The sequence below is a fragment of the Hydra vulgaris genome, chromosome 12 (genome assembly GCF_038396675.1).
Source record: "Hydra vulgaris chromosome 12, alternate assembly HydraT2T_AEP".
In the NCBI taxonomy this organism is placed as follows: domain Eukaryota; kingdom Metazoa; phylum Cnidaria; class Hydrozoa; order Anthoathecata; family Hydridae; genus Hydra; species Hydra vulgaris.
The window spans coordinates 61,473,612-61,500,098 of NC_088931.1; the positions used below are offsets into that span (position 1 = coordinate 61,473,612).

The window sequence follows — 26,487 nt, forward strand, 5'->3', positions numbered from 1 at the left end:
AGAAACTGCAAAAAGAGAACTTTTTGCAGTTTCTATTGTTTTCTTTTCCTCTTGGCTATTACGATCGTCATTGTCTGACTAGCCTATATTGCAATCTTTTGAAGCTTCATAAATTTTATCATTAGACATTTCCTTTACAGATAAAGAAAAGTTTATTATCAGTAGAGAACAATCATTTTTATTGCGATAATCACTTCATAAAATACTTACCTTGCAAAAATTTTTTGATCTAAGTTGGAAAAAATTAGATACGTCACCCCCTCCTCCTCCTTTGAAATCTCTTCGCGACGGCCCTGACTCGGGGAGTATTGAAAGATCCCAACCGTACCAAGAATGAAAAAGATCCAAATCATAGATATAAACATACTATCAAAGCTTTTATCATGCTTTTATCAAGTTTTCAATGCTTATATTTAAAGCATTTCAATGTCTTATCTTTACTTTTGGGAGGAAATACGAGGTTTAATCTTTAAAGTTTTGGACTAACCAGTTTAAAGGAATGGTAAGAATTTCAAGTAAAAAAAATTGTTGAGAAAGAAAAACGAGAAAACGTATAGATATATAGTGGAAATAATTTTTTTTTTATAAAAGTTTTTATAACATCTTTAAATTCTTTAAAATACCAATACTTTTAAATACAAAATTTATATATCAAAATTTTAAAAATATATTTTTTTATCACAAATAATAATATATATCAAAATATTCATAGAAAAATTATTTTTACGATTTTTAAGTTTTATTAATTATATTTTACTTATTAAGATGTAAAAAAATCAGCAACAACAACGAAAAGTAATATAGATACAAAAAAAAAGAAATTATTTTTAAAATTACCTGATTAAGGATTTATGTTTTCTTATCTTAAAAATATAAACATTTATATGTGCACAAAGTTGTTGCTTTATATTAAATCTATAAATTCAGCCAAAGGTTACTTAATGAAATCATTTATTTTCGGATAAATTTAAAGAATTTAAAGAGGATGGCGTTTGATAGAGAAAATGATCCGCTATATCTTTCATACTTTTGTTATTAAACTCAGGCGTTCCCTTATGATCACTGGATGAATGATGCCTTACTGAGCTCTGATTTTTTCTTGAAAAAGAATTTTGACTAACATTTGGCATTGAAATATGGTGTTGATTTACTTCTGATCCAGAGATTTTCTTTACTAAACTAGGTACGTAAATCTGATTTTGAAACTCGTGAGTGTCATTAAACGATTTTGAGAGTAATGAACTCGAATCTTTGAATTTTGTAGAATCTTTGAATTTTGTAGAACCTTCTGCATGTTGATCTGAAAATACTTCTTCTGCATGTAGATCTGAAAATACTTCTTCTTTTGAAGAAAAACTAAAATCTAAAGCGTTCTCTTGCGAAAGCATTTTTTGAAAGTCCTAAAATTGACATAATTAACATAAACTAAAATTAGTTAAAATATTTAACATCAGTATAAAACCTCCACCCTTGTCAAGTACAACCCTCCTCCTCTTCAACCAAAATGTCTTTAAAAAAATAAAAAACTAGAACAAGTGAGAAATTAATTCAGTACAATATTAATGGAAAATAGAAAACTTTATCAATGCCTGAAAAAAACAACAAGTAAATATGGGGTAAAAATATATGAAATCATGAAAAAAAAATAATTTTCGACACCAATTTACGTCTCAGAATTTGTTTATTTTTACACCACTTGCAGTCCATATCAAAAAAATAATAACTGCGAAAATTTTCTGAAGCGACTACAAAGCAACTTTGACATACAGTATCTTCATAATGGCTTGGGGAAGTTTCCTAAAATTTAGTACTCTAATAGATTTTAACTTAAGGAATCCAAAAAAAACACCCTCAAGACTCGATTATCTCAAGAAATGCCTCATTTGTCCAATTTTGTTCAAAATTAATGACTTGTTAATTAGTGATTTTTGGAGGTAAAAAAAAGACTGTGGCCCAAAATCCCGAGTAAAAAGTTTAATTGTATATCATTATTTCATTTTAGGTCTACTGAAAAAAATTAGATTCATCAATTGTCTCTCTAATACATGATCAAAATTTGCATTTAAAAATGGTGTCTTTTTAGAAAAATTTAAATTTTGTAACAAAAACAATTAAAATATTTTGTAAAACATTTATTTGAATAAAACATCAAATAGTGTTATTTATTGACTAGTTTAGGATATTTATAGTCATGGGCCAAGGAAGACGCCCTCCCCTCCCACGGGAGGCCCCCACGCCGCCCCCATCTTCCTAGATTTTTTATTACTTTTTTTTTTTTACATAAAATGAATAAATAATAGTTGATTGTTAAAATACATTTTAAAAACATATTTTTTCAGTTTAAGTTTGAGAAACAGTTTATTTGCGTTACTTCAAATCGATAAATACTTACCTATTATTTCAAAGATCTTTTTACGATTTTAAGTCATAAATTTTAAAACCAAAGATATTAAAACGTTTTTAAAACATTTTGACAATCAATATCTTTATGTAGTTTTAGACTAATATAGTCATTGACATAATAAGATGGGAGTGATTTGTGATTTATTTAAACCCCCACCCCTCCTTTTCAGCCTACAATTCAAGAATTTGAAAAAAATAAAAGACATTTTAAATGCAAAATAGGTAAATAAAATAAAAACAAAATTATTTTAAACATAATTAATTTTTTTTTGTAACCAACAGTTTATATTCTTCAAATCTAAATCAGATATGTTGTATGTACGACCTGATATTGTTCGCAGTGTAGAAATTAGGCATATAACTTCAGAATTGAGCACCCAACACTCATCAGTTCTCATTGGCCAAAAGAAGTTTTTACCTGGTCCATGTGGATGCATGAATCTGACTTTTATATCAAGCTCACTTACATCTTCAGCATTCCCTACCCACCAAAAGCCATCATAAAAACATGCAATATAATCCATTTTTTTAATATTTAATGAAATATCTACATAATGTTTGCTTTTTGGAATGATATCAAATATTTCAGTGCATGCATCAGTACTTATTTTTTTATAACTTATAGTGTTTGGAGCAATTGGAATAAAATGATGATACATCCTTGTGCAGAAACTGTTCTTCCACCTAAATATCTTTTTTCTAATTGTGCTCGTGTTTGATCAATTTCTTCTTTTGAAAATAACTTAAAATAAATTCCATTTATCTTGGCTTCACAAAAGGAGTACATTAAATTAACATCTAAAATCTGCCCAGTAGTTATTTGTTTTAGACTTTCTTGACATACTACTCTTTTAACAGTCCCACCAATACCATCACAGGGGGATTTACCATGACTGGTAGCAAAAAATACCCATTCAGCATTTAAATCAAAGATTGATAAAATTTTTAAAATTTTTAAATTATGCTGCACAACCATCGGAAAAGTATTTCACACTTGATACATCAGGTTGATTTTCTTTGATATATCTAGTTATATCTTCCTGAGTCTTGTAAATAAATCCTGTGTCATGATCAACATCTTCTGAAAGGTAACAAAAAGATTTATGTTTGAGAAGTTTGTTCTCTATAAAATAAAGTACAATTGTATAAAGTGAGCATTGACTTTTGCTCCAGTGATAACTTTGAACCTCATCCTGAACAACATATTGATAGTTTTCAGCAAAATCTCCTAAAATTAAGCATTCGTTTTGGTTAAGATTTTCTTTACAGTTTTTTAAATATCTACTTTGTGTTTTTGCAATATATGAATGAGTGGTAAGGTTGTCAATGCTGTCACATAATAAATCATTAAATTCATCTAGTGGCAATGACTGTGAAAGTAGTGTTGTACGATCGGTACTCTGCCATTGCTTAAATACTACATCTTCTTCATGCTCATGGTCCATAAACTCCTGCACTAAAAAACTTTTTAACACTTCAATACCAGGGCATTGGTTACATCGATGCAACATACATTCTGCATTTTCAAGAGAGCAAACAATCAATGCCATGAAATCTTTATAACTTTTATTCCACCTAATGGCATCAATGAGAAATTTTGTATTTTGGTGATGTATGCAAACACATACATTGTGGGTACCTGACGCATTAGTTGTAATACACCATTTAGGTTTAAGAGTACAAAATTTTGACAAACTGACTTTGACGTTAGGGTAGTCTTTTTTAAATGCAACATGTAATTCATTAAGATTGAGTAGCAATAATCTTTTTTGAACATGTTGGTTTTTCTTAATAATTACATAATCTTTTTTTCCTGGCATCATTCTTGAAAATTCATCACTTTGATAAAAGTTAATCAGTAAATTAACAGTTTCTGGTGAAAGTGGGTTTCCAGTTATTTTTTCCGGGTAATGATAGAATTCCATTCTCATTTTTAACTTTTCTTGCTGTTCGAACAAGATACTCAGACACTTCAAAGTAGCTTGATATCTTTTTACGTGTTCATGATTTTGGTGCGAGTGTTAACATTTGCACCTTATGGCAATAAGAGTCAGTCTCTGAAATTTTATTTTTTATTTCATACATTAAAATGTCTAGATCATGGTCATTGTTAATGTTGCTGTTTGAAATGGGGCTTTTTATTTCTGTTGTTAAAAAAGTTTCTTTAATATTATATGCTAATGAGACCATTTTTGCAACTCTGTCAATAGTGTTCTTAAACTTTTGTTTTGCTACAGGCAATTTGCTGTGTTTTGAAAGACTTTTTAGTTTGACTGGTGAAATTCCAAGCAATTCTATAGTGGTATCTAACTTAATTTTTTTCTCACTTTTGGATTCGCATTCCTCCTGTGAATTTAAATCTTCATCAGTTTCTATTGCTTTTTTGTAACATTTACTGCAGAATTTCCAACCTGGGATTACATAAACATTATTTTTTTGCAAATAGTTTGCCATGTCTATGGAAATCTTTATATTACCTAAACAACAAATTTAGTTTTACGTGGTTAAAATAACTGAAATTATCAAACATTTTATAAATAATAAATTGTTTTCTTTTAATTTCCATATCAATTCTGTTGTAAATAAGGTAAGATTACCTTTTATAGCAATTTTTTTACTTTCCTTGTGAGTTCCAAAAGGATTGCAACACTTTGTAATTTTTCTCTCAAAATATTTTCCATAGAATTGCTCATGATAACAACATATAATTCTTATTGAACTATATTTTTCCTTTAAATTTGCTCGCCATATTATTTCTTCTTGTTTTTCGCAAGGAAGATCTTTAAATTGAACAAAACCTTGTTTTCTTGAAAATCCAGTTTTGTGGCAATGAATGTTAAGACTTTTTCCAATGTCTCCAAATTTCTCCATATTAATTATTTTTATTATTTATTACCTAACAAAATAATATAAAAACTATAAAATTAAAAGTAATTCTTTAAGAAAATACAAACAAGTAAATACCTTTAAAAAGAACAAAACAAAACTTATGTTTGTTTTTTATATAAAAGGAGGTTTTAAGTCACCAATTTGAAATAATGAAATTTTTTTTTTTTCAAAATTAAAATTAAATTGTATGTTTTGGCATTATTTATTCATTTTATGCACAAAAAAAAAAAAAAAAAAATCTAGGGAGATTGGGGGAGGGGCGTAGGGGCCTTCCGTGGGAGGGGAGGGTATCTCCCTTGGCCCATGACTATAAATGTCCTAAACTAGTCAATAAATGACACTATTTAATGTTTTATTCAAATAAATGTTTTACAAAATATTTTAATTGCTTTTGTTACAAAATTTAAATTTTTCTAAAAAGACACCATTTTTAAATGCAAATTTTGATCACGTATTAGAGAGACAATTGATGAATCTAATTTTTTTCAGTAGACCTAAGATGAAATAATGATATACAATTAAACTTTTTACTCGGGATTTTGGGCCACAGTCTTCATTTTACCTCTAAAAATCACTAATTTACAAGTCAATAATTTTGAACAAAATTGGATAAATGAGGCATTTCTTGAGATAATCGAGTCTTAAGAGTGCTATTTTTGGATTTCTGTATGTCAAAGTTGCTTTGTAGTCACTTCAGAAAATCACTAAAATGCTGAGTCAGCGTTATTTCAAGTGACAATATCTCTGGAACCCATTGGTATTTTTAACTAAAATTTTCGCATTTATTATTTTTTTGATATGGACTGCAAGTGGTGTAAAAATAAACAAATTCTGAGACATAAGGATGTCATGGTCTGGATGATTTCATATATTTTTACCCTATGCACTGTAACTATCATTAAATCAAGAGGTAATTTTACCAGATTTTCGATATCAAATAGAATTTTGAGGTCTTGGCACAAAAATTATTAGAATTTTTGGATAGCTTTAGAAATTTTTTTTTTTTACCAAAAATAATTTTTTTGCATACTTAAGTCAAGCTACAGAACTTCAGGCACAGTTGATCTTTATATACATTACTGCTAAGTGTAAAATAGAACTTGAGATGTATATCTGAAAAGCAAAGCTTACCCAAAACAAAGTGCTAAACATTGCAAAACTAAATAAATAAACAAAATTAATTTTTTTTAATGTAAACTAAAAAAATAAAGTGTTATTTTCATGAGACAGCATCCTATCACGACCTTACAGAGTTTCCACTATTAAAACTGAGGCTAAAAGTAAGGATTTTAAGGAGATTTAAGGAGATATTTTTCTAATATTTAAGGAGATTTGGTCACAAATGACACTTTTTTTAAGAAAAAGTAAGAAAATTAAGGAGAAAACATTAGAAACAGAATCTTATTTTTTTCAATAAATTTTAAATATAAACAGAAAAATTATTATAAATTAATATATTACTTTAGATACATATAAATATATATATAATAAAAATATAGGTTTGCAAACTAAAGAACTATATATTTTTTTCTTTGTTAATAAGTATCTTTCACTTTAATAAAATTTCCTAAATGATTAAAAAATAAAAAAATAACGAGAAATTAAGGAGAGCAGTCAAATTTTATCTTTTTTTAAGGTTATTTAAGGACTTTTTAGGAGAATATATTTTTTTAAGGATATTTAAGGTTTTTAAGGAGGAGTGGGAACCCTGCCTTAGAACAACAAGATACTAACCGACAATTTTGACAAAAATGAGATTTTTGTAACAAAAATCTTGAAATAAACCAGTCTATAACCAGTACCAATTTGGTTATTGTGCGGACCATATTAATAGAATTTTCATAGCATTAAAGTTCTATTCCAAATTGAAACAAACAAAGAAATTACAACAAGATTTCAATGGCTGTTGTAACTTTGTAACCTCAAGATTACGACACATTTTTTTGTAATAGGGAAACAGGGTTCTATTCTGCAACTGTATTTCTGCAACTATAGCCAACTTTATTATTATTACCAAACTATCGATATTTGTGTTGCAGTGAGCTACCAAATTCTGATTTTCTCAAAGTTTATTTGTTTGTTTCTTAGAGTTTTTTGGTGTGTTTTATCACTAATCATGTATTGCAATTAAAAAGCAAACATACCATGGCAAATAAAAGATTAAAGTGCAGAAAACTTTTATACCGATTTCCAGTTATTTTGTTGCTATTATTTTTTTAAGCAACTATTATTAAATGTCTATATTAGAATTGAGCTAATAAATGTTATACCTCTTTGCTTTGACAGGTTAAATGTTTATGGATTTCTTCCTGTATTTGAGTTATAGTTGAAATATTAATATTATTTTAATTACCATTAGAAATTGACAATATCATGGTAAAATAAAATATTTTATATGGATACTCTTAGCTTTTCACAAAAACCAATACATAACATGCATTCTAATACGAATATAGAAACAAATACCCCCAAGCCTGACAGCCGAAGTAGAAGAAACACAGTACTGTTTCAGAAGAGCATGTCAGGAAACATATCAACTCATTTCGCTGAGTCAATTTACATTATTGCCAAGCTAAAACGTCCAAGGAGTATTTAGAATCCAATTTGAACATCCACAAAATGTTTGAGCTATATGAAAAGAATGCAAATCTGCTGAAAAACAGCCTGTAAAAATATCAACAGTATCAACATGTATTTTCAACAACAAATTCAACATTTTTTTCCGTATCCCAAAAAATTTATTCCTGGGAGCATTAACCAAGCAAATTATCAGGAACATGTTTTCCAAAAAAACTTAATGAGGGAGAAAAAAATAAAGATAAAAGGATATTCTTTAAGTTTGATTTGCAAAATTTTATAACATGCCTAAAAGCTGGAGTGGGCTCCTTCTGTTATCAAAAAAATTAAATATGTACAATTTAACATATTTTAGCATATACATGTTGCCAATAACGGGGTAATCGTGATGTCCCTGAACCTGATCTGAACTTACATTTAAATCTAGCAATTACTAATAAAACATTACAGTAATTTTCTAAGAATCATAAATGTATTAAAGATTGTACTGGGTCATTCCATATGAAATCATCCAGACCATGACACCCTTACGTCTCAGAATATGTTCATTTTTATCACACTTGCAGTCCATATGAAAAAAATAATAACTGGGAAAATTTTAGTCAAAAATACACATGGGTTCCAGAGTTTTTGTCAGTTGAAATAATGCTTACTCAGTATTTTAGTGATTATCTGAAGTGACTACAAAGCAACTTTGACATATAGTACCATAATGGCATGGGGAAATTTCCTAAAACTTGGTACTTGGTAATAGATTTTTACTCCAGGAATCCAAAAATAGCAAAAATAGCCTCAATTGTCTCAGGAAAAAGTTTAATTGTATATCAATATTTCATCTTAAATCTACTGAAAAATATTAGATTCATCCATTGTCTCTCTAATATTTGATCAAAATTTGCGTTTAAAAATTGTCTTTTTAGAAAAATTTAAATTTTGTAACGAAAGCAATTGAAATGTTTTTTAAAATATTTATTTGAATAAAACATCAAGTAGTGTTATTGACTAGTTTTGAACATTTATAGTCATAGGCTAAGAAAGGGCCAGGGGGCCTATGACCAACTTGACCTTCCCCAATCTCCCTTTACTTTTTTTATTTTTTTTTCTCTCCTTCCTATCATAAGCAAGGTTTTTGAATCTTTAATTAAAAAACACCTGATCTCTCATCTTGAATCTAATAACTTACTTTCTGACCATCAATATGGATTTTGATCTTCTCGTTCTACAGCTGATTTGCTAACAGTAATAACTGATAGGTTTTATCGTGCATTAGATAAAGGTGAAGAGGTTAAGGCCATTGCTCTTGACATTTCAAAAGCTTTTGATAGAGTTTGGCATGCTGGTCTTCTCCATAAGCTTTCTTCTTATGATGTATCTGGCAACATCTTTAAGATTATTGAATGCATTGCACTATGTATCATAGATACTCTTCATCTTCTAGGATTAACTCTTACTTCCAATCTTTCATGGAAACCATATATCAAATCAGTTGCAAAGTTAGCATCTGCTAAGGTTGCATCTCTTTATCGAGCTCGTCACTTTCTTACTTCGGATTCTGTTCTCTATCTCTATAGATCTCAAATCCGGCCTTGTATGGAATACTGTTGCCATATCTGGGGCGGATCTTCTAATGATGCCCTTTCTCATTGTAAGCATAGTTGGACCTGCTCTTGCAGCGAGCCTCCAACCATTATCACATCGTCGTAATGTTGCTTCTCTTTCTCTTTTCTACAAATACTATAATGGCCACTGCTCTAAAGAGCTAGCGTCTCTTGTGCCATCTACTAAAATTCATTCTCGTGTTACTTGTCATTCAATTAAGCCTAATCCTTTTTCTGTGATTGTTCCTAAGTGCTCCAAAAACGCTTATTCGCCTAGTTTTTTTCCTCGAACATCAGCTCTTTGGAATTCGCTTCCTTCATCTTGTTTTCCTGATCCTGATTCATATAATTTTCAATCCTTTAAGTCGTCCGTCAATCGTAACCTTGCCCTGCAATCTTTATCTTCTCTTTTCCAGTAACTTCCAACTTTAATTAGTGGCTGCTTGCAACCTTGTTGGAAGCAAAGATGTTTAAAAAAAAAAAAATTCAATTCAAATTGGTGAATGATTACCTCTTATTATATCAAAAACAAGCAAAAGTTTTGTTTTGCTCTTTTTAAAGGTTGTACTTTACTTGTTTGTATTTTCTTAAAGAATGATTGTGAATTTTATTGTTTTTATATTTGGCCGGTAATATTATAAATAATAAACATATTTAATATGGAGAAATGTGACATTGGAAAAAGCCTTAACATTAATTGCCACAAAACTAGATTTTCTAGAAAACAAGATTTTGTTCAATTTAAAGATCTTCCATGTGAAAAACAAGAAATAATATGGCGACCAAATTTAAAGGAAAAATATTATTCAATAAGAATTATATGTTGTTATCATGAGCAATTCTATGAAAAATATTTTGAGAGAAAAATTACAAAGTGTTGCAATCCTTTTGGAACACACATAAAAAAATTGCTACAAAAGGTAATCTAACATTAATTACAACAGAATTGATATGGAAATTAAAAGAAAAACTATTATTTATAAAAAATTTTATATTTTCAGTTATTTTAAAAACATTAAACAAAATTTGTTTTTTAGGTAATATAAAGATTTCCCTAGACTTTTTTATAGATTTTCTTGCAAAAATTTTGCAAGAAAATGTTTATGTAACCCCAGGTTGAAAATTCTGCAGTAAATGTTACAAAAAAGCAATAGAAATTGATGAAGATTTAAATTCACAAGAGGAATGGGAATCAAAAAGTGAGAAAAAAATTAAGTTAGATACCACTATAGAATTGCTTAGAACTTCACCAGTCAAACTAAAAAGTCTTTCAAAACACAGCAAATTGCCTGCAGCAAAATGAAAGTTTGAGAATACTATTGACAGAGTTGCAATAATGGTCTCATTAGCAGATAACATTAAAGAAACTTCTTTAACAACAGAAATAAAAAGCCCCATTTCAAACAGCAACATTAACAATGACCATGATCTAGACATTTTAATGTATGAAATAAAAATAAAAATTCAGAGACTGACTCTTATCGACATAAGGTGCAAATGTTAACACTAGCACCAAAATCATGAACACGTAAAAAGATATCAAGCTACTTTGAAGTGTCTGAGTATCATGATCAAACTGCAAGAAAAGTTAAAAATGAGCATGGAATTAAATCATTGCCTGAAAAAAAATAACTGGAAACCCACTTTCACCAGAAACAGTTAATTTAGTGATTAACTTTAATGTGATGAATTTTCAAGGATTATGCCAGGAAAAAAAGATTTTATAAGTGTTAAAAAAAAACCAACATGTTCAAAAAAGATTATTGCTACTCAATCTTAATAAACTACATGTTGCATTTAAAAAAGACTACCCAAATGTTTAAGTCAGTTTGTCAAAGTTTTGTACTCTTAAACCTAAAATGGTGCATTACAAATAATGCATCAGGTACTCATAATGTATGTGTATACATACATCACCAAAATACAAAATTTCTCATTGATGCCATTAGGTGGAATAAAAGTTATAAAGATTTCATAGCATTTATTGTTTGTTCTCTTGAAAATACAAATGTTTGTTGTATCGATGTAACCAACGCCCTGGTATTGAAGCATTAAAAAGTTTTTTAGTGCATGAGTTTATGGATAATGAGCTCGAAGAAGATGTAGCATTTAAGCAATGGCAGAGTACCAATCGTACAACACTACTAATACAATCATTGCCACTAGATGAATTTAATGATTTATTAAATGACAGCATTGACAACCTTAAAGAACACTGTAAAGAAAATCTTAACCAAAACGAATACTTAATTTTAGGAGATTGTACTGAAAATTATCAATATATTGTTCAGGATGAGGGTCAAAGTTATAACTGGAGCAAAAGACAATGTTCGCTTTTTACAATTGTACTTTATTTTATAGAGAAAAAAGTTCTCAAATATAAATCTTTTTGTTAACTTTCAGAAGATGTTGATCGTAACACAGAATTTATTTACAAGACTTTATTTAAGGTGGTTGTGCAGCACAATTTAAAAAATTTAAAACCTTTATCAATCTTTTTCATCACAATAAAGACTTTGATTTAAATGCTGAATGGGTGTTTTTTGCTACCAGTCATGGTAAATCCCTCTGTGATGGTATTGGTCGGACTGTTAAACGAGTAGTATGTCAAGAAAGTCCAAAACAAATAACTAGGCAGATTTTTGATGTTAATTTAATGTACTCCTTTTGTAAAGCCGAGATAAATAGAATTTGTTTGAAATTATTTTCTAAAGATGAAATCAACTAAACACAAGCACAATTAGAAAAAAGATATTTAGGTGGAAGAACAAACTTCTTTTAGCCAAATAGAAATGGCGAGTGTTGGGTGCTGAAGTTATATGCCTAATTTCTACACCCACAACAACATCAGGTCATATGTACAACATATCTTATTTAGATTTGGAGAAGATAAGCAGTTGATTACAAAAAAAAATTAAATATATTTAAAATAATTGTTATAATTTTATTTACCTATTTAGCATTTAGAATTTGTCTTTCTTTTTTTCAAATCTTTGGAAGGAAGGCTGAGAAAGAGGGGGGTTTTAATGAATCCCACTGTCCACCTTATTATGTCAATGATTATATTTGTCTTAAACTACTAAATAATACTATAAAGATATTGATTGTTAAAATGTTTTAAAAAACATTACAATATCTTTGGTTTTAAAATTTATGATTTTAATCGTGAAAAGATCTCAGTTTTGAGTACTAACTTCGAAATAAGAGGTAAGTATTTATTGATTTGAAATAATGAAAATAAATTGTTTTTCAAACAAAATAATGTTTTTAAATTGAATTTTAATAACTATTTATTATCAATTCATTTGATGAATAACAAAAAAAAAATTAAAGGGAGATGGGGGGGGGACAAAGTTAGTCAGAGGCCCTATGACGCTCTTTTGGCCCATGATAATAATGTCCTAAACTAGTCAATAAATATTACTATTTGATGTTTTATTCAAATAAATGTTTTCAAAAATATTTCAATTGCTTTCATTACAAAATTTAAATTTTTCTAAAAAGACACAATTTTTAAACGCAAATTTTGATCAAGTATTAGAGAGACAATGGATGAATCTAATTTTTTTAAGATAAAATATTAATACACAATTAAACTTACTCAGGATTTTGGGCCATGGCCTTCATTTTACCTCCAAAAATCATGAAGTCAATAATTTTTAACAAAATTGTCAATAATTTTGACAATTTTGAGAAATTCAAACACATCAATAATTTTGAACAAAATCGGATAAATGAGGCATTTACTGAGACAATCGAGTCTTGAGGGTGCTATTTTTGGATTCCTCAAGTAAAAATCTATTGGAGTATCAAATTTTAGGAAATTTCCCCAAGCCATTATGAAGATACTATATGTCAAAGTTGCTTTGTTGTCACTTCAGATAATCACTAAAATGCTGAGTAAGCATTATTTCAACTGACAATATCTCTGGAGCCCATGTGTATTTTTAACTAAAATTTTCGTAGTTATTATTTTTTTAATATGGAATGCAAGTGAGATAAAAATGAACGAATTCTGAAATATAAGGGTGTCAAAAACGTTTTTTTGGAATTACTTGTAAAAATCTAAAATTTTTATTTTCAAAGCAATTGCTTTTTGTTTTTTATGATAATATATGGGCATTTCCAAAAAATCATGCATGGTAACCCATATATGTTTTGTCTATTATTTTCATAATAATAAAACTGGCAATCATTAATTTGCTCTCTTTTAATTCTAACCTATATAAATATTTTGTAAACAAAAAATGGTAAACATTAGTAATGTTAACAAAGAATAAATTAGGTTTGAAGCAGAACGGAAAAACTTAAATTTTAGTTACTAAATAAATAAACTTTAATTCCTCAGAAAATATAAGTTTCAACATATATATTTTAAAATAATGTTTTAAACATTAGTAAAGCTTTCCAGAAAGTTACTGGATTGCACTATGTATCATAGAGTAACAGCAACCGTTTAAAAGCAGTTCTTGAATGATCTCGCACGGAAGTCACGCACGAAAGTTTCAAATTTGTTTATTTCATGTAGATATTTTTAAGAAAAAAAAATTGCTTGTGAGTATTTTAAGTAAAATATTATACTTCTACGACTCATATTTAATACATTTTCAATGAGAAATGGCAGGCACCAACTATTTCTAGCTAAAATATAGCATTTTGAAAATTGTTGTTTATTTTTAAACTGTAGCGATATTGTTATCATAGTAGTATATGGCTTTAAGTCCCAGCTTTTAATTGCTAAAACAAAAAAAAATAAAAAATCACGCACAGAAATGGAAATGCCCATATGCTATAAAAAAATAAACAGAGTTTTATTGTACCAGATTTTTTTAAAATTTCACAATTCAAATTTTTAGCACAGAACTAAACACAGTGTGATATTTTGCATTGTAACATATGCAAAGAATTTATCGTTTATACACCTTTCCAACTTTTTAAATATAAAATTCAAACTTTTTTATCCTTTCAATCCCTGTAACCTACTATGCAGGTCATAAAATTTGTTAGCAAATGTGACCACACCAAAAACACCATTTGATCACATGAAAGAAGCTAAGAAAAGTTAGATTTAAAAAAAATAGTTTGGCAGCTGTTTTACTGAGAAAAAAAAAACAAGATCTCATTTGTGAAATTCTGACAAATATTTTTTATTTTGCAGCCTTTAAATCAATGATGACATTTCACTTACAATCATTTTACTGTTTTTCGTCTGGAACTGAAAGGGTTAAAAAGAAAATTTATAATTTTAATAAATAACTGAAAATTTTTTTTTTATAAAAAAACATTTCTGAAAATATTATTTATAATTTATATAAATAAACTGAATTGTTTTTTAAAAAATATAAAAAACTTACAAAACCAGTCTCATTATGAACTAATGTGTCATAACTGCTTTCACTAACTCTAGCAGAACTAAATTGATTTATATGATCATAGCATTCTTTTGCATCAGATGATTTTTTAACTTCTGCATTACTTAAATGATCATAAAATCTATTACCTGATAAATCTTGAGATAATTCATCATGGATCTTTAAAGAATTTTTGTTTTTATTTTTAAATATAGTGTTATATTCAGGAGGTTTAGATATTGATATGGGGCTGCTTTCTGAATTTTTTAATGATCTTGTAGAAAAACCATGTGAATACTTGTTGTTACTTTGGTTACAAGGTCTTGAATCAAAACCTGTTGCTGCCAAATAAAGTTTGTCATAAGTTTCAGAAATTTCATCATTTTTTCTACTTTCTGAATTTATAATTGCTTTTTTATTTAAATTTTCCTGAACAAAGTTATCAATAGTGTTAAACATTTCTTTATCTTCACCAATATTGGTATGAAATGTAAATAATCCTTCTCCCATAGGAGCTTTACGACCAGCTTCAATAGAAAAAATACACTGTCCTGAAAATTCATAGTTACGAATAGTAGTCAGTGGCCACATTGATAATATAGCTCTTGAGTCTTGTAAGGCTAATGTGACTCCCCATTTTGTGAATTGCAACAAACATCTTTGTTGTGCCGCGCCAATCTTTTGCATGTGTTTGTTTACAGCCCCAGATACCTGAAATACTCGCCCAGATAAATATTGATTTAATTTTGTTTGCATTTGTATTTGAATAGCCCATAGATCAATAATTTTTATATCACTAGCTGATAAAAACCATTGTTCTTCAAAGTTGTTAACCTCCAACACTTGCTCTTTTGATTTGAAATTATAAATTTTTGCAATTTTATACTTTGGATATAGTTTTAGAATGTATTTAGGAGTAAAATTCTTTAAATCCTCTTCTTTTTTAAAACATGCTAATATGATTTTATCAACATTTTCAGACTCTCTGTAAAATACTAAGTACCTTTGCTTCCATTGTCCTTTTGATTTACGTTTCAATACAGAATGCGGACTATCAATATTAATATACAACCACCCCTGATGAATAACTTCACGATTCTCCATTATAAAACTTGTATAAAACAACACAAGAGCAAGATTTTCAGATTTTTGAAAATCGTTCAGACAATTGTGTTATCTCACCATTTCACTGTTTTATCCTATCATCTCTTAGTTGAAAAATTTATACAGTGACCTATTGATTTAAACGTTTTTAATACCAAAAATTTAATGCCAAAATGCAACTTTTGATCTTATAATTAAATTGAAGAACATCAGTATTTGAAAGATTACCATTTATTATTTTTTATTTTCTTTTAAATCATTTGACGACGGGTCAGACGAAAAAAATGCGAATATCATGAAAAATTGAATACTAATTTCCGTGAGTTTTCACTATATTTATCAAAGGTTAACACATTTTTAAATTTCTCTCGCATAATGTTGTTTTTTGTTTCGTAAAGGAAAAAAGCTTAAACGTCGATTTAAGTTTCTCGCGTACCCATTTGCTAAGAACTTTTCGTTTTCAAGACCTTAGGGTGGAATGCAAGAAGCGAACTTGAGTCAAGTTCGACTTGAACTTGACATTGTGACCAATAGTGGCAGAGTATGGGTTTTCCCCTCAAAAATACACTTGACTCAAGTTTGCTTTTTGCATTCCACCCTTATTCTTGAAAGCGAAAAGTTCTAAGCGAATGGGTACGCGGGAAACTTAGAAGCGACGTAAAAACTTTTTTTCTTTACAAATCGAAAAACAACATTATGCAAGAGAATTTAAAAAATGTGTTAGCTTAACCGTTTATAAATACAGTGAAGACTCACGGCACTTAAGAATGCAATTGTGAAAATCTGTCTTCAGTTTTTCCTTTTTTTAAATTTACTTAGTCATAGACCGCATTCTTTGAGACAATTAAGGATACTTTACTAAAGGCGTACACAAGTAAGTAGTGATGGGGCATAGTGAAGTTTTTCAGTTGTGGCGCAGTGGTAGTGCACTTGCCTCAATCGGCAAAGTTTATATATATATATATATATATATATATATATATATATATATATATATATATATATATATATATATATATATATATATATATATATATATATATATATATATATATATATATATATATATATATATATATAATTTTATTATATATTTCGCTGATAAAATAAATTGCAGATGAGTTTTACTTGGTAAGTATGAATAAATGAAATATTTTAAAAACAGACGGGGACTCAAGAAGATATGGATGATGCAATATCACCTCAATCTTTTCAAAGAGCCCCTTAATATAATAAAATATTGTCAAAAAGAGTTATAAAAATCCATTAAAAATATAAAAGTAATATAATAAGAAAATATAAAATAAACTAAAGATATAATAAGAAAGCAAATTATTTTTACAATTGCAAAGATATTTTGCAATAACTATATTGCAAATTTAGTTATTCGAAGATTTAGAAATAAATACAAACATATACAAGATTTAATAATTCAGGCGTGGATCTAGGGGGTATTCTGTGTTGCTCAGGATTCACCCATAATATTCTTAGAAATTATAAAAAATTCCGTTTTATAATATAAAAAATCCTAAACTTAAATTTATAGTATACTAATATGTATACATGAGTTCTTTAAAAAAATAAATATTGCCTTTATAGAAAAACATACACGGCTATAACAATGTTTCAAAGACTTACCTCTCCTCCGTGATGTTTCAAAACGCCATTATTATTCAGGATTCTTTTTTTTAAAGTAAACGGAACCGAAAGAACGCTTTTCATCAATCGTTATTGCAATGTATTTATATTGGTTGCCGTAATTAAAGCCAAAAAATCCCTATTGTTTCAGGATTCATTTAAACCGAATTTCCGGTCGACAATAAAAAAAAGTTGCAGGAACGTTTGATCAAAAAGGTTCTCTCGGTTTCGTTTAGATAAAAATGAGTCCTTAATTATTCCAATAACGCGTTAATTATTCGTATAAAGCCTTAAGTATTCGAATAAATTGAAGTTTTATCAAAAATTAGCTTAAAGTAATTTTTGATACAAATTTTATTTTTGTTTGCAATTATGGATTTGTTGCTATCCAATGCCATTAAAACCAAGCATTTGCCTAATATTACGACTTACCAAGAAAAGCTTTGTAATATCTCAAAGATTTAAATTCAAAGTTTCCTATTGTAAACAAAGATCTTCTATTTTAAGAAATTCTGAAATGGAAACGTCTATTACCATGCAAAAAGAAAATGAAGACTATATCTTTTTAAAGTATGAGTTAAAACACGTTTTTTTATGCTTTATTTTGTTTATAAAATTCTTGACAAATAATCTTTAGTTAAATATGTTTTTTTTAGTTATATTTAGTTTATATATGTTATGACTCATGGCCTACTATAAATACACGGCCGGGTTAGTTGGTTTTTACGGAAAAAATTAGGAGGCCAGTTTTATTTGCTGTAATAAACGATAACTTTAAACAGAAGGCTTTGTTTTTCTTGTTATATATAATATTTTTTGATTATATATGAATTTTATTATGAGTTTAGTTATGAGGAACTTATTAATTTTGATGTTTTAAATAAGATTTTAATTAAGTAACAATATAAATACAATATTTAAATTAGACACATTTATAACAGCTTGTCGCTTTTGAGATATGATTATTTTTATTGTGCTTCAAAAATATAAGAATTACTTTTATTTTCAAACCTAGAATTCTTAATACAATGCCACACAAATGTGCAGTGATATACTGTTGCAGTGGATACAAAAGTAAATCATCAAATACAAATGTGAATACTCTAAAATTGACTTCAGAAACAACAGTTTATAACAAAGAAAAAAGCGTTTTTGCGTTTCCTGATGCTCTTAAAAGACCTGAGTTAAGAAAAAAATGGATTAAGTTTGTTAATAGATAAAATTGGTTTCCTACAGAACATTCAGGTGTTTGTAGTGCACACTTTGATCCAAAATTTCTAAAGCACGGTGTTAGAATGACTCTTATTTATGATCTTCATCCGATACCAACTATTTATTCAAATGATGCAATAAAAAAATTCCACTTTCTCTGTTATTATCTATTCCAGGTCCATCAAGAAAATCTCCAACTAGATGTGTCACAAGCATTCAAGATGAATCAGATATTTTTATGGAAAAAGATTCTATCAAAGACCTAGAAATGTTAAATTCATCTTCAAGTCCTGTTGGCTTTATTTTTCAAAAATGACTCCCATGTTTTATATTACCGTATTTTTAATGTGGCATCTATTGATAATGCTCCCTGTATTGAATCAATACAAGTCAATTCTACTTTGCATGTAAAGTTGCATCACAATGGATGTCAAATTCCTCTAACAAATTTGTTTGTTCTGAATGTGAAGCGTTATTAAATCATGAGAAGGTCACCATTAGTGTTGAGTATACAAATTTGTTCTCTAGAGGGGGGCTTCAATTACCTGGGAAACATCTTGCATCATATATATCCCATTGCTTTGACAAACTAGATTTAGCTTAAGAAAATTTATTTTTAAATGCTGATAATATCAGATATGCTGCAAGAAAGCTCCTGAATCTTGGAAGAGGAGGGATCTTCATGCGTCCTCAGCATTTTAATAATGCTATAATATTTATTAATAATATAATTATAAAGATATACTTTAACAACAAGCAAATAATTATCAATGGTGGAAAAAGAAAAGATGAGATTGTTGCTTTTAAATCAAAGAGAACAAAAAGAAAGCATAATGATTAATCTATTTCTTGTTGTTAATTTCACAGTATTTTAAAATTTATTGTGATTTTATAAATGTTTATATTACTTTAAATAAAAAAGAATTTTAAACAGTTGTTTATTTGTTTTAGTAATTTATATTTTTATTATTCCAGCATTTTCTATGATAACTCAATAATTACAACAACAACAAAAAAACTGGCCTCCTAATTTTTTCCGTAAAAACCAACAAACCCGGCCGTGTATTTATAGTAGGCCATCTATGACTTTACAGCTCAATGGAAAATGGTAACTGTCTTTACAACTCTACTGCTTTATTAATAAATTCATCAGATAAAACTCATAAAGTTCTTCGACTATTAACTTCTGTTGAGTTGTTTGAGAAGGCAAGCTTTTATTCAAGATACCCAATAATCTTAAACCAAGTGGAATCTAAAAGTATTTCTTCACTCTCTAGTGTTTTCATGGCATGTGTTTCATTTAAGTCTTCTGATTCTTTTACAGAATTAAATGATATAAATAATTCTGAACTTATAAAAAAAAAAAAGCCTATAACAATTGCAGAAACAATAAATTTGCTTCTTTTCTTTGTTTAATTGCATTATCTACAGTGTTAAATAAATAAATTCGGTCTGTTTATCCTGAATTTGAAAAATATAAAAAGTCGGTCAGTTTATCCTGACTTGAAAAATATAAAAAGTTATTTAATGTAAGTATATACCCACGTGGTCATCATAAAACAACTAAAGAAATTCTGAGTATTTTATGGTGTAATACTGATTGTTGCTCTATTTCCAAGGATAAAGATATGTGGTAACCAAATCATTTTGTCCCTATTGTGAAAAGAGAAATTTTATGCTCAAAGATATTTGTCAAAAGTGATTTAAAAAGAGGATCGTGTTCAGTTTTGCCAAGTGTTCTATCGCATTCTTCTGTTACCACTAAGGTTCTTAATTTATCTTGTCAACCTCCTAAAAATCTATTTTCAAATAAAAAATCATTAGTTCAATCTCACATAAAGTTTTGCATAGATAATGAAACTAAAATTATAGATGTAAATATTGATATTACTCCTAATCCAAACTTACTTAATTGTATTCCTTGTACATCAAATCAGTCTTTAAGCCTTCCTTTTTATGATGTTTCTACTTACTATGAGCGCGGTAGACATCTATCTGCTAGCAAAGATGATTCAAAGTTATTAAATCTAGTTAATAAAATATTTTTTCCTAACTTGTCTTTTGTTTTTCCTGTTGCTGGTGAGGAAAAAAAACGATCATTTTTACATAAATGGCTACTTGAATATTCCTGGTTAGCTTACTCACAGATTGAAGATGGAGCATAATGCTTTCCATATACACTGTTGGGTAGCGGAATTCCAAACAATACCACAATTATAATCTTTATTCAAAAACCCTTTACAATATGGGGTAATGCAACTCGTTCTTATATGGATCACAATAATAATTGTCGACTTTATCAAATGTCAATGCATTGTCTTAACATGCTGCAATCTAGATCTAATTCAAAAAAAACCTGATTGAAGTTGACATCGATAATCTAAGAAAAAAACTTTTTATAAGTAATCGAAATAAATTAATTCTAATTATAAAGACAATTATTTTTCTTGGCCGCAACGATATTGCTTTTCGAGGTCATCGTGATGACAGTAAGTATCATCCAGAGATCGGAGTAACATGTAAAGACAACATTGGTATAGATAACTTTGTAGAGTTTTTAAATTTTCGTATTGAAGCAGGTGATAAAATTCTTGAGCACCATTTTCGTTTTGCTCCTAAAAATGCAACCTATAAATCTAAAACCGCACAAAACGAACTTATTGAATGCTGTGGTAAACAATCGAAGAAGTTCTAATTAAGACAGTTAAAAAGTCAGGTTATTTTTCTATCTTGTGTGATGGAGCCTCTGATTGTTCTAATGTTTAACAGCTATCTCTAGTTATAAGATATATTGACTTTCTATGGTTTATTGAATGTAAATCTGGTACAACTGGTCTTAGTCTTGCACAAAACATAATTTCTGCAATTGATGATCTTGGTCTTGATATCCAAAAATGTAGAGGTCAAGGATAGTGCTGGGGCAATTTCTGGTAAACTAAAAGGTATTTCATATAGAATTAAATTTATTAATTCAAAGGCTATTTTTGTTCACTGTGCCATAAACTTAATCTAATTGTTAATAAATGAAGCCGGCTGGTAGTCAGGTTTCTCGAACTCTGTGGTAGCTCTCAAAGAGGCTGATTCCATCAGCAACTGAAAAATATCAAAGTATTAACATTGCCATATTGCGCATGGATGGTGTCCCTGTTTGTACTTTTGGTGTGCATTGCGGAGGCCACATTTGTAGCCCTTTGTTACGGCTTAGGGTTTATGAGTAGTAATGAGACAGTTGCTTGGGCTATAAAACAGTGTTCTGAGTGCTATCTATGCTTTGAGTCAAGTTCTTTAATCTAATTTTAAAATGAATAAAGTACCAAAAACTATAAAACACAAAAAACCATCATCATGACCAAGTTCTCCAAACCTATCATTCACTAATATTCGTGGTCTTCGAAGTAACTTTTCTTTTGTTGAGTCTTATCTCTTGCAAAGTTCACCAGACCTACTTGCTCTTTGTGAGACTAATTTGGATTCAGCTGTCTCATCTTGCGATCTTAGTGTTGATGGTTATCTTCCTTTAATTCGTAAAGACTCCAATAGTCACATGCTTGGCCTGGGCATTTACATTCGTAAGAATTCTCCCATTTATCGTTAAACTAGGTTTGAATCCACAGACTATTCTTTCATGTGCTTCCGTTTAGGACCACTTCACTCTATTGCCTTTCTCTTTGTTCTATATCGCTCTCCTTCATCTCAAGACTGCACTCTTTTTGATGTTATTTCTGATCATATTGACCAAGCCCTCTCTCTTTATCCATCAGCTAATATAGTTGTTATCGGTGGCTTTAAGTGATTCTGCAGGCATTAAAGCACACAACCTTTTGCCTTTCTCAATCCCTAACTCAAATAGTCAACTTTCCAACTCGCTTTCCTAACAACCCGAATCATTTACCTTCTCTACTCGACTTATGTCTTGTTTCTGATCCTAGTCAGTGCTCAGTTTCTCCACATTCACCCTTAGGTGCATCTGATCACAGTTTGAACTCTCTAAAACTTATATCTCATTCTTCTTCATCGCCTGAATCCCCCTTACTATCGAACCTTTTACAACTACAGAAAAGCTAACTGGGATTCTTTCCGTGATTTTCTTCGTGATGGTCCTTGGGTAGAAATCTTTTGTCTTCCTGTCGACAAATGTGCTTCTTACATAACTTCGTTGATTCAGGCAGGCATGGAATCTTTTGTTCCCTCTCGAAAATTCCAGGTCAAGCCTCACTCTCCTCCATGGTTTTCCTCACACTGTGCTGCTGCGATTGCCAATCGAAACCGTTACTTCCATATTTATCAGCAAAACAATTCTCCAGAAAACAGACGTCTGCTTATTACTGCTAGAAACAATTGTAAAAAGGTTTTGTCTAACTTTTTATAATTCTTTCTAGCAGACGTCTATTTGAGAACTTTAATAGTATCAATAATAAGGGCAAATCTTTAATTGCACCTCTCTTGTATGGTTCAGACTTTGTCACCTCACCTAAAGACAAAGCTGAATTGTTTGCTAAAAACTTTTTATCTATACCATCTCTTGATTCCACTAGTTGCGTTCTACCTGATATTGCCAATAAACAGGTTGATCCATTGCTTGACATTCATATCACTCCAGCATCTGTATCTAAAGTGATTTCCTGCCTAGACTCTTCTACAATTTGTGGCCCGGACAACATACCGGTTATTGTCTTGCAGAAGTGTTCTCCGGAGCTGTCGTCTATACTCTCAAAAAATTCAACAGGTGTTTATCAGAGTCTTGTTTTCCAGCCTGCTGGAAAGCCGCATCTGTTATCCCTATCTTCAAAAATTCTGGAGAGCGATCTGATTCGTCTAACTACCGTCCCATTAGTCTTCTATATCATAAGCAAGGTTTTTGAATCTTTAATTAACAAACACCTAATTTCTCATCTTGAATCTAATAACTTACTTTCTGACCATCAATATGGATTTCGATTTTCTCGTTCTACAGCTGATTTGCTAACAGTAATAATTGATAGGTTTTATCGTGCATTAGATAAAGGTGGAGAGGTTAAGGCCATTGCTCTTGACATTTCAAAAGCTTTTGATAGAGTTTGGCATGCTGGTCTTCTCCATAAGCTTTCTTCTTATGGTGTATCGGGCAACATCTTTAAGATTATTGTATCCTTCCTTTCCAATCGTAGTATAAAAGTTGTTCTCAATGGACAGCACTCTTCTCCTTATTCTGTAACTTCAGGGGTTCCTCAAGGTTCTATCCTTGGCCCTATACTCTTTTTAATTTACATAAACAATCTTCCAGATATTCTCACATCTAAGGTGGCATTGTTTGCTGATGATACTACCATTTATTCTTGTCGTGATAAGAAACCAACACTCTCTGATTGCTTAGAGGGGCGTTTGAGCTTGAAAAGGATCTCACTTCTGCATGGGGCTCACAGTGCCTGGTGAACTTCAATACAAATAAAACTCAATTTTTTTCAGCCAATCGTTATCGCAATAATTTAGATCTTCCTATATTTATGAACGGTAATGTATTCAATGAGTTATCCACTCTTCATCCTCTAGGATTTACTCTTACTTCCAATCTTTCTTGGAAACCATTTATCAAATCTGTTGCAAAATTAGCATCTGGCAAGGTTGCATTTCTTTATCGAGTTTGACACTTTCTTTCTTCTATTCTCTTTCCCTATAAATCTCAAATCCGGTCTTGTATGGACAAGGTACAAAAACGCATTGTAAACATAGTTGGACCTGTTCTTGCAGCCAAACTCCAACCATTATTACATTGTCGAAATGTTGCATTTCTTTCTCTTTTCTACAAATACTATAATAGACACTGCTCTAAAGAGCTAGTGTCTCTTGTGCCATCTACTAAAATTCATTCTCGTGTTACTCCTCATTCAATTAAGTTTCATCTTTTTTCTGTGACTGTTCCTAAATGCTCCAAAAACGCTTATTCGTCTAGTTTTTTTCCTCGAACATCAGCTCTTTGGAATTCGCTTCCTTCATCTTGCTTTCCTGATTCATATAATTTGCAATCCTTTAAGTCGTCCGTCAATAGTTATCTTGCTCTACAATTGCAATACTTTTCTCTTTCAGTAACTTCCAACTTTAATTAGTGGCTACTTGCAGTCTTCTTGGAAGCGAAGATGTTTAAAAAAACTAAATCATGCAATGTTCAGAGTGTTAGAAATCTTCTTGATCAAATCAAAGATATATCATATTTTTTTAACTTATCACCTAAACGTGCCAGTTGACTCAATAAATTCATTTTTCCTGGTCAAGCAACATTAATTGATACATGTCGAACTAGATGGGTTCAGAAACTTAAAGGTCTGGATGTTTTTTTTGATAACTACATATCCGTTTTTCATTCAATGGAAGAAATGGCATATAATGAAGGTAAGAGTTATAATATTGATACTTCTTCAAAAGCATCATGTTTTTTAAATCTTAGTACAAATTTTTCTTTTAATGTAAGCTTAGTTTTAACAAAACAAATAATGGACTATTTCTATGCCATCACTGTTATTCTCCAAACTAAAGCGTTTGATATATCACATAGTGTGATGAAATAAATTGTTTAAAAACTCAAATTTTAGATTTAAAAAAAATATTGATGTCTATCATAACGAATGGTACTTAATTGCTTTGATCTAGTTAAAACTCTTGATGTTTCAGAAGCTAAACCAAGGCTCTGTGGCAGACAAATTTATAGAGATAATTTTCCCTCTGACACAGTTTCAGATTATTTCAAATATTCCATCACATCTCCTCTTCTAGAACTTAATTAATGAATCAGAAGATAGATTTGATGAAGGTGAGATGATTGTTTACAAAGATTTATTTGGTATTCCTGCTACTGTTGAAAAAAAATAAAGAAAAATGTTTTTGGAAGTTAGATTTTATGGAATTTTTGCATTTTTATATATCGGTGCCTCATCCTACATCAGTTCATACTGAATTAGATCTGTGGGAAACATTTTGGAACAATCAATCTGTGATCCCATCCACTATTACAGAGACTTTAAAGTCTATTGATATGAGGGGTTTCCCAAACATTAGGGAAGGTTTTTTAATAATGGGAGCAATTCCAATTGCTACATGTGAATGCGAGAGGAGCATTTCTGTTATACGCAGACTGAAAACTTATATGCGAAGCCGCATGACAGAGTCAAGATTTAATTCTTTAGCTCTGATGTCTATTCATCAAGAAATAATTCCTGATGTAGAAAGAGTTTTAAATATTTTTTCTGTTTTAGGGGAACGACGCTTAGAGTTGTTTTTACCTAATATTAATTTATTAACTTCTTTTTTGTTTATTAACTTTCTTCGTGTATTTTATTTTATATTTAGGTTTATCTTATATTTAGCGAAAATTAGAAAAACCAACATAAAAAATTAAAAAAAAAACTACTTAAAAAAATTTGGCCTAACTGTCTATCGAGAAAAGGCAAGAATCCAGAAATGGATGGCTAACCTAAGGCAACAATATTAATTCTTTACATTAACTTCCTATTAAGAAAAGGTAAGAATCCAGAAATAGAGGGCTAACCTATGGCAACATTAGAAATACTTTACACTGACTGTCAAGAAAAGAAAAGGAAAGAACCCAGAAATGGAGGGCTAACCTTAGACCACATGACAGTTTATAGATGGAGTGCAAAGTCCTATGGCTTACCTTCTCGTTGGTGCACTTTGTTAAATAGGTTAGACAAGTAAAAAATGTCTAATTTATGAACAGAATAGCC

The 26,487-nt window shown here is 29.6% G+C and overlaps 2 protein-coding genes across 2 annotated transcripts; both read right to left on the reverse strand.

Moving 5' to 3' along the window:
- Positions 1 to 784: 784 nt before the first annotated feature.
- On the reverse strand, positions 785 to 16,381 carry LOC100212589 (uncharacterized). Its single transcript, XM_065813982.1, has 2 exons — positions 14,822 to 16,381; positions 785 to 1,400 (listed from the first exon to the last, which is right to left on the reverse strand). Exons 1-2 carry the CDS (start codon positions 15,920 to 15,922, stop codon positions 948 to 950), a joined length of 1,554 nt encoding a protein of 517 aa, XP_065670054.1. The 5' UTR covers positions 15,923 to 16,381; the 3' UTR covers positions 785 to 947.
- On the reverse strand, positions 3,127 to 5,504 carry LOC136088896 (uncharacterized). The gene is made up of 2 exons (XM_065813983.1): positions 5,001 to 5,504; positions 3,127 to 4,880 (listed from the first exon to the last, which is right to left on the reverse strand). The coding sequence occupies exon 2, from the start codon at positions 4,332 to 4,334 to the stop codon at positions 3,363 to 3,365; it is 972 nt and encodes a 323-aa protein (XP_065670055.1). The 5' UTR covers positions 4,335 to 4,880; positions 5,001 to 5,504; the 3' UTR covers positions 3,127 to 3,362.
- Positions 16,382 to 26,487: the final 10,106 nt, after the last annotated feature.

Coding starts and splice junctions, on each gene's coding strand:
- LOC100212589 (XM_065813982.1), bottom strand. CDS start 15,922: ATGGAGAATCGTGAAGTTATTCATCAGGGGTGGTTGTATATTAATATT. Junction 1,401..14,821: donor TTCATAATGAGACTGGTTTT/GTAAGTTTTTTA, acceptor TGTCAATTTTAG/GACTTTCAAAAAATGCTTTC.
- LOC136088896 (XM_065813983.1), bottom strand. CDS start 4,334: ATGAGAATGGAATTCTATCATTACCCGGAAAAAATAACTGGAAACCCA.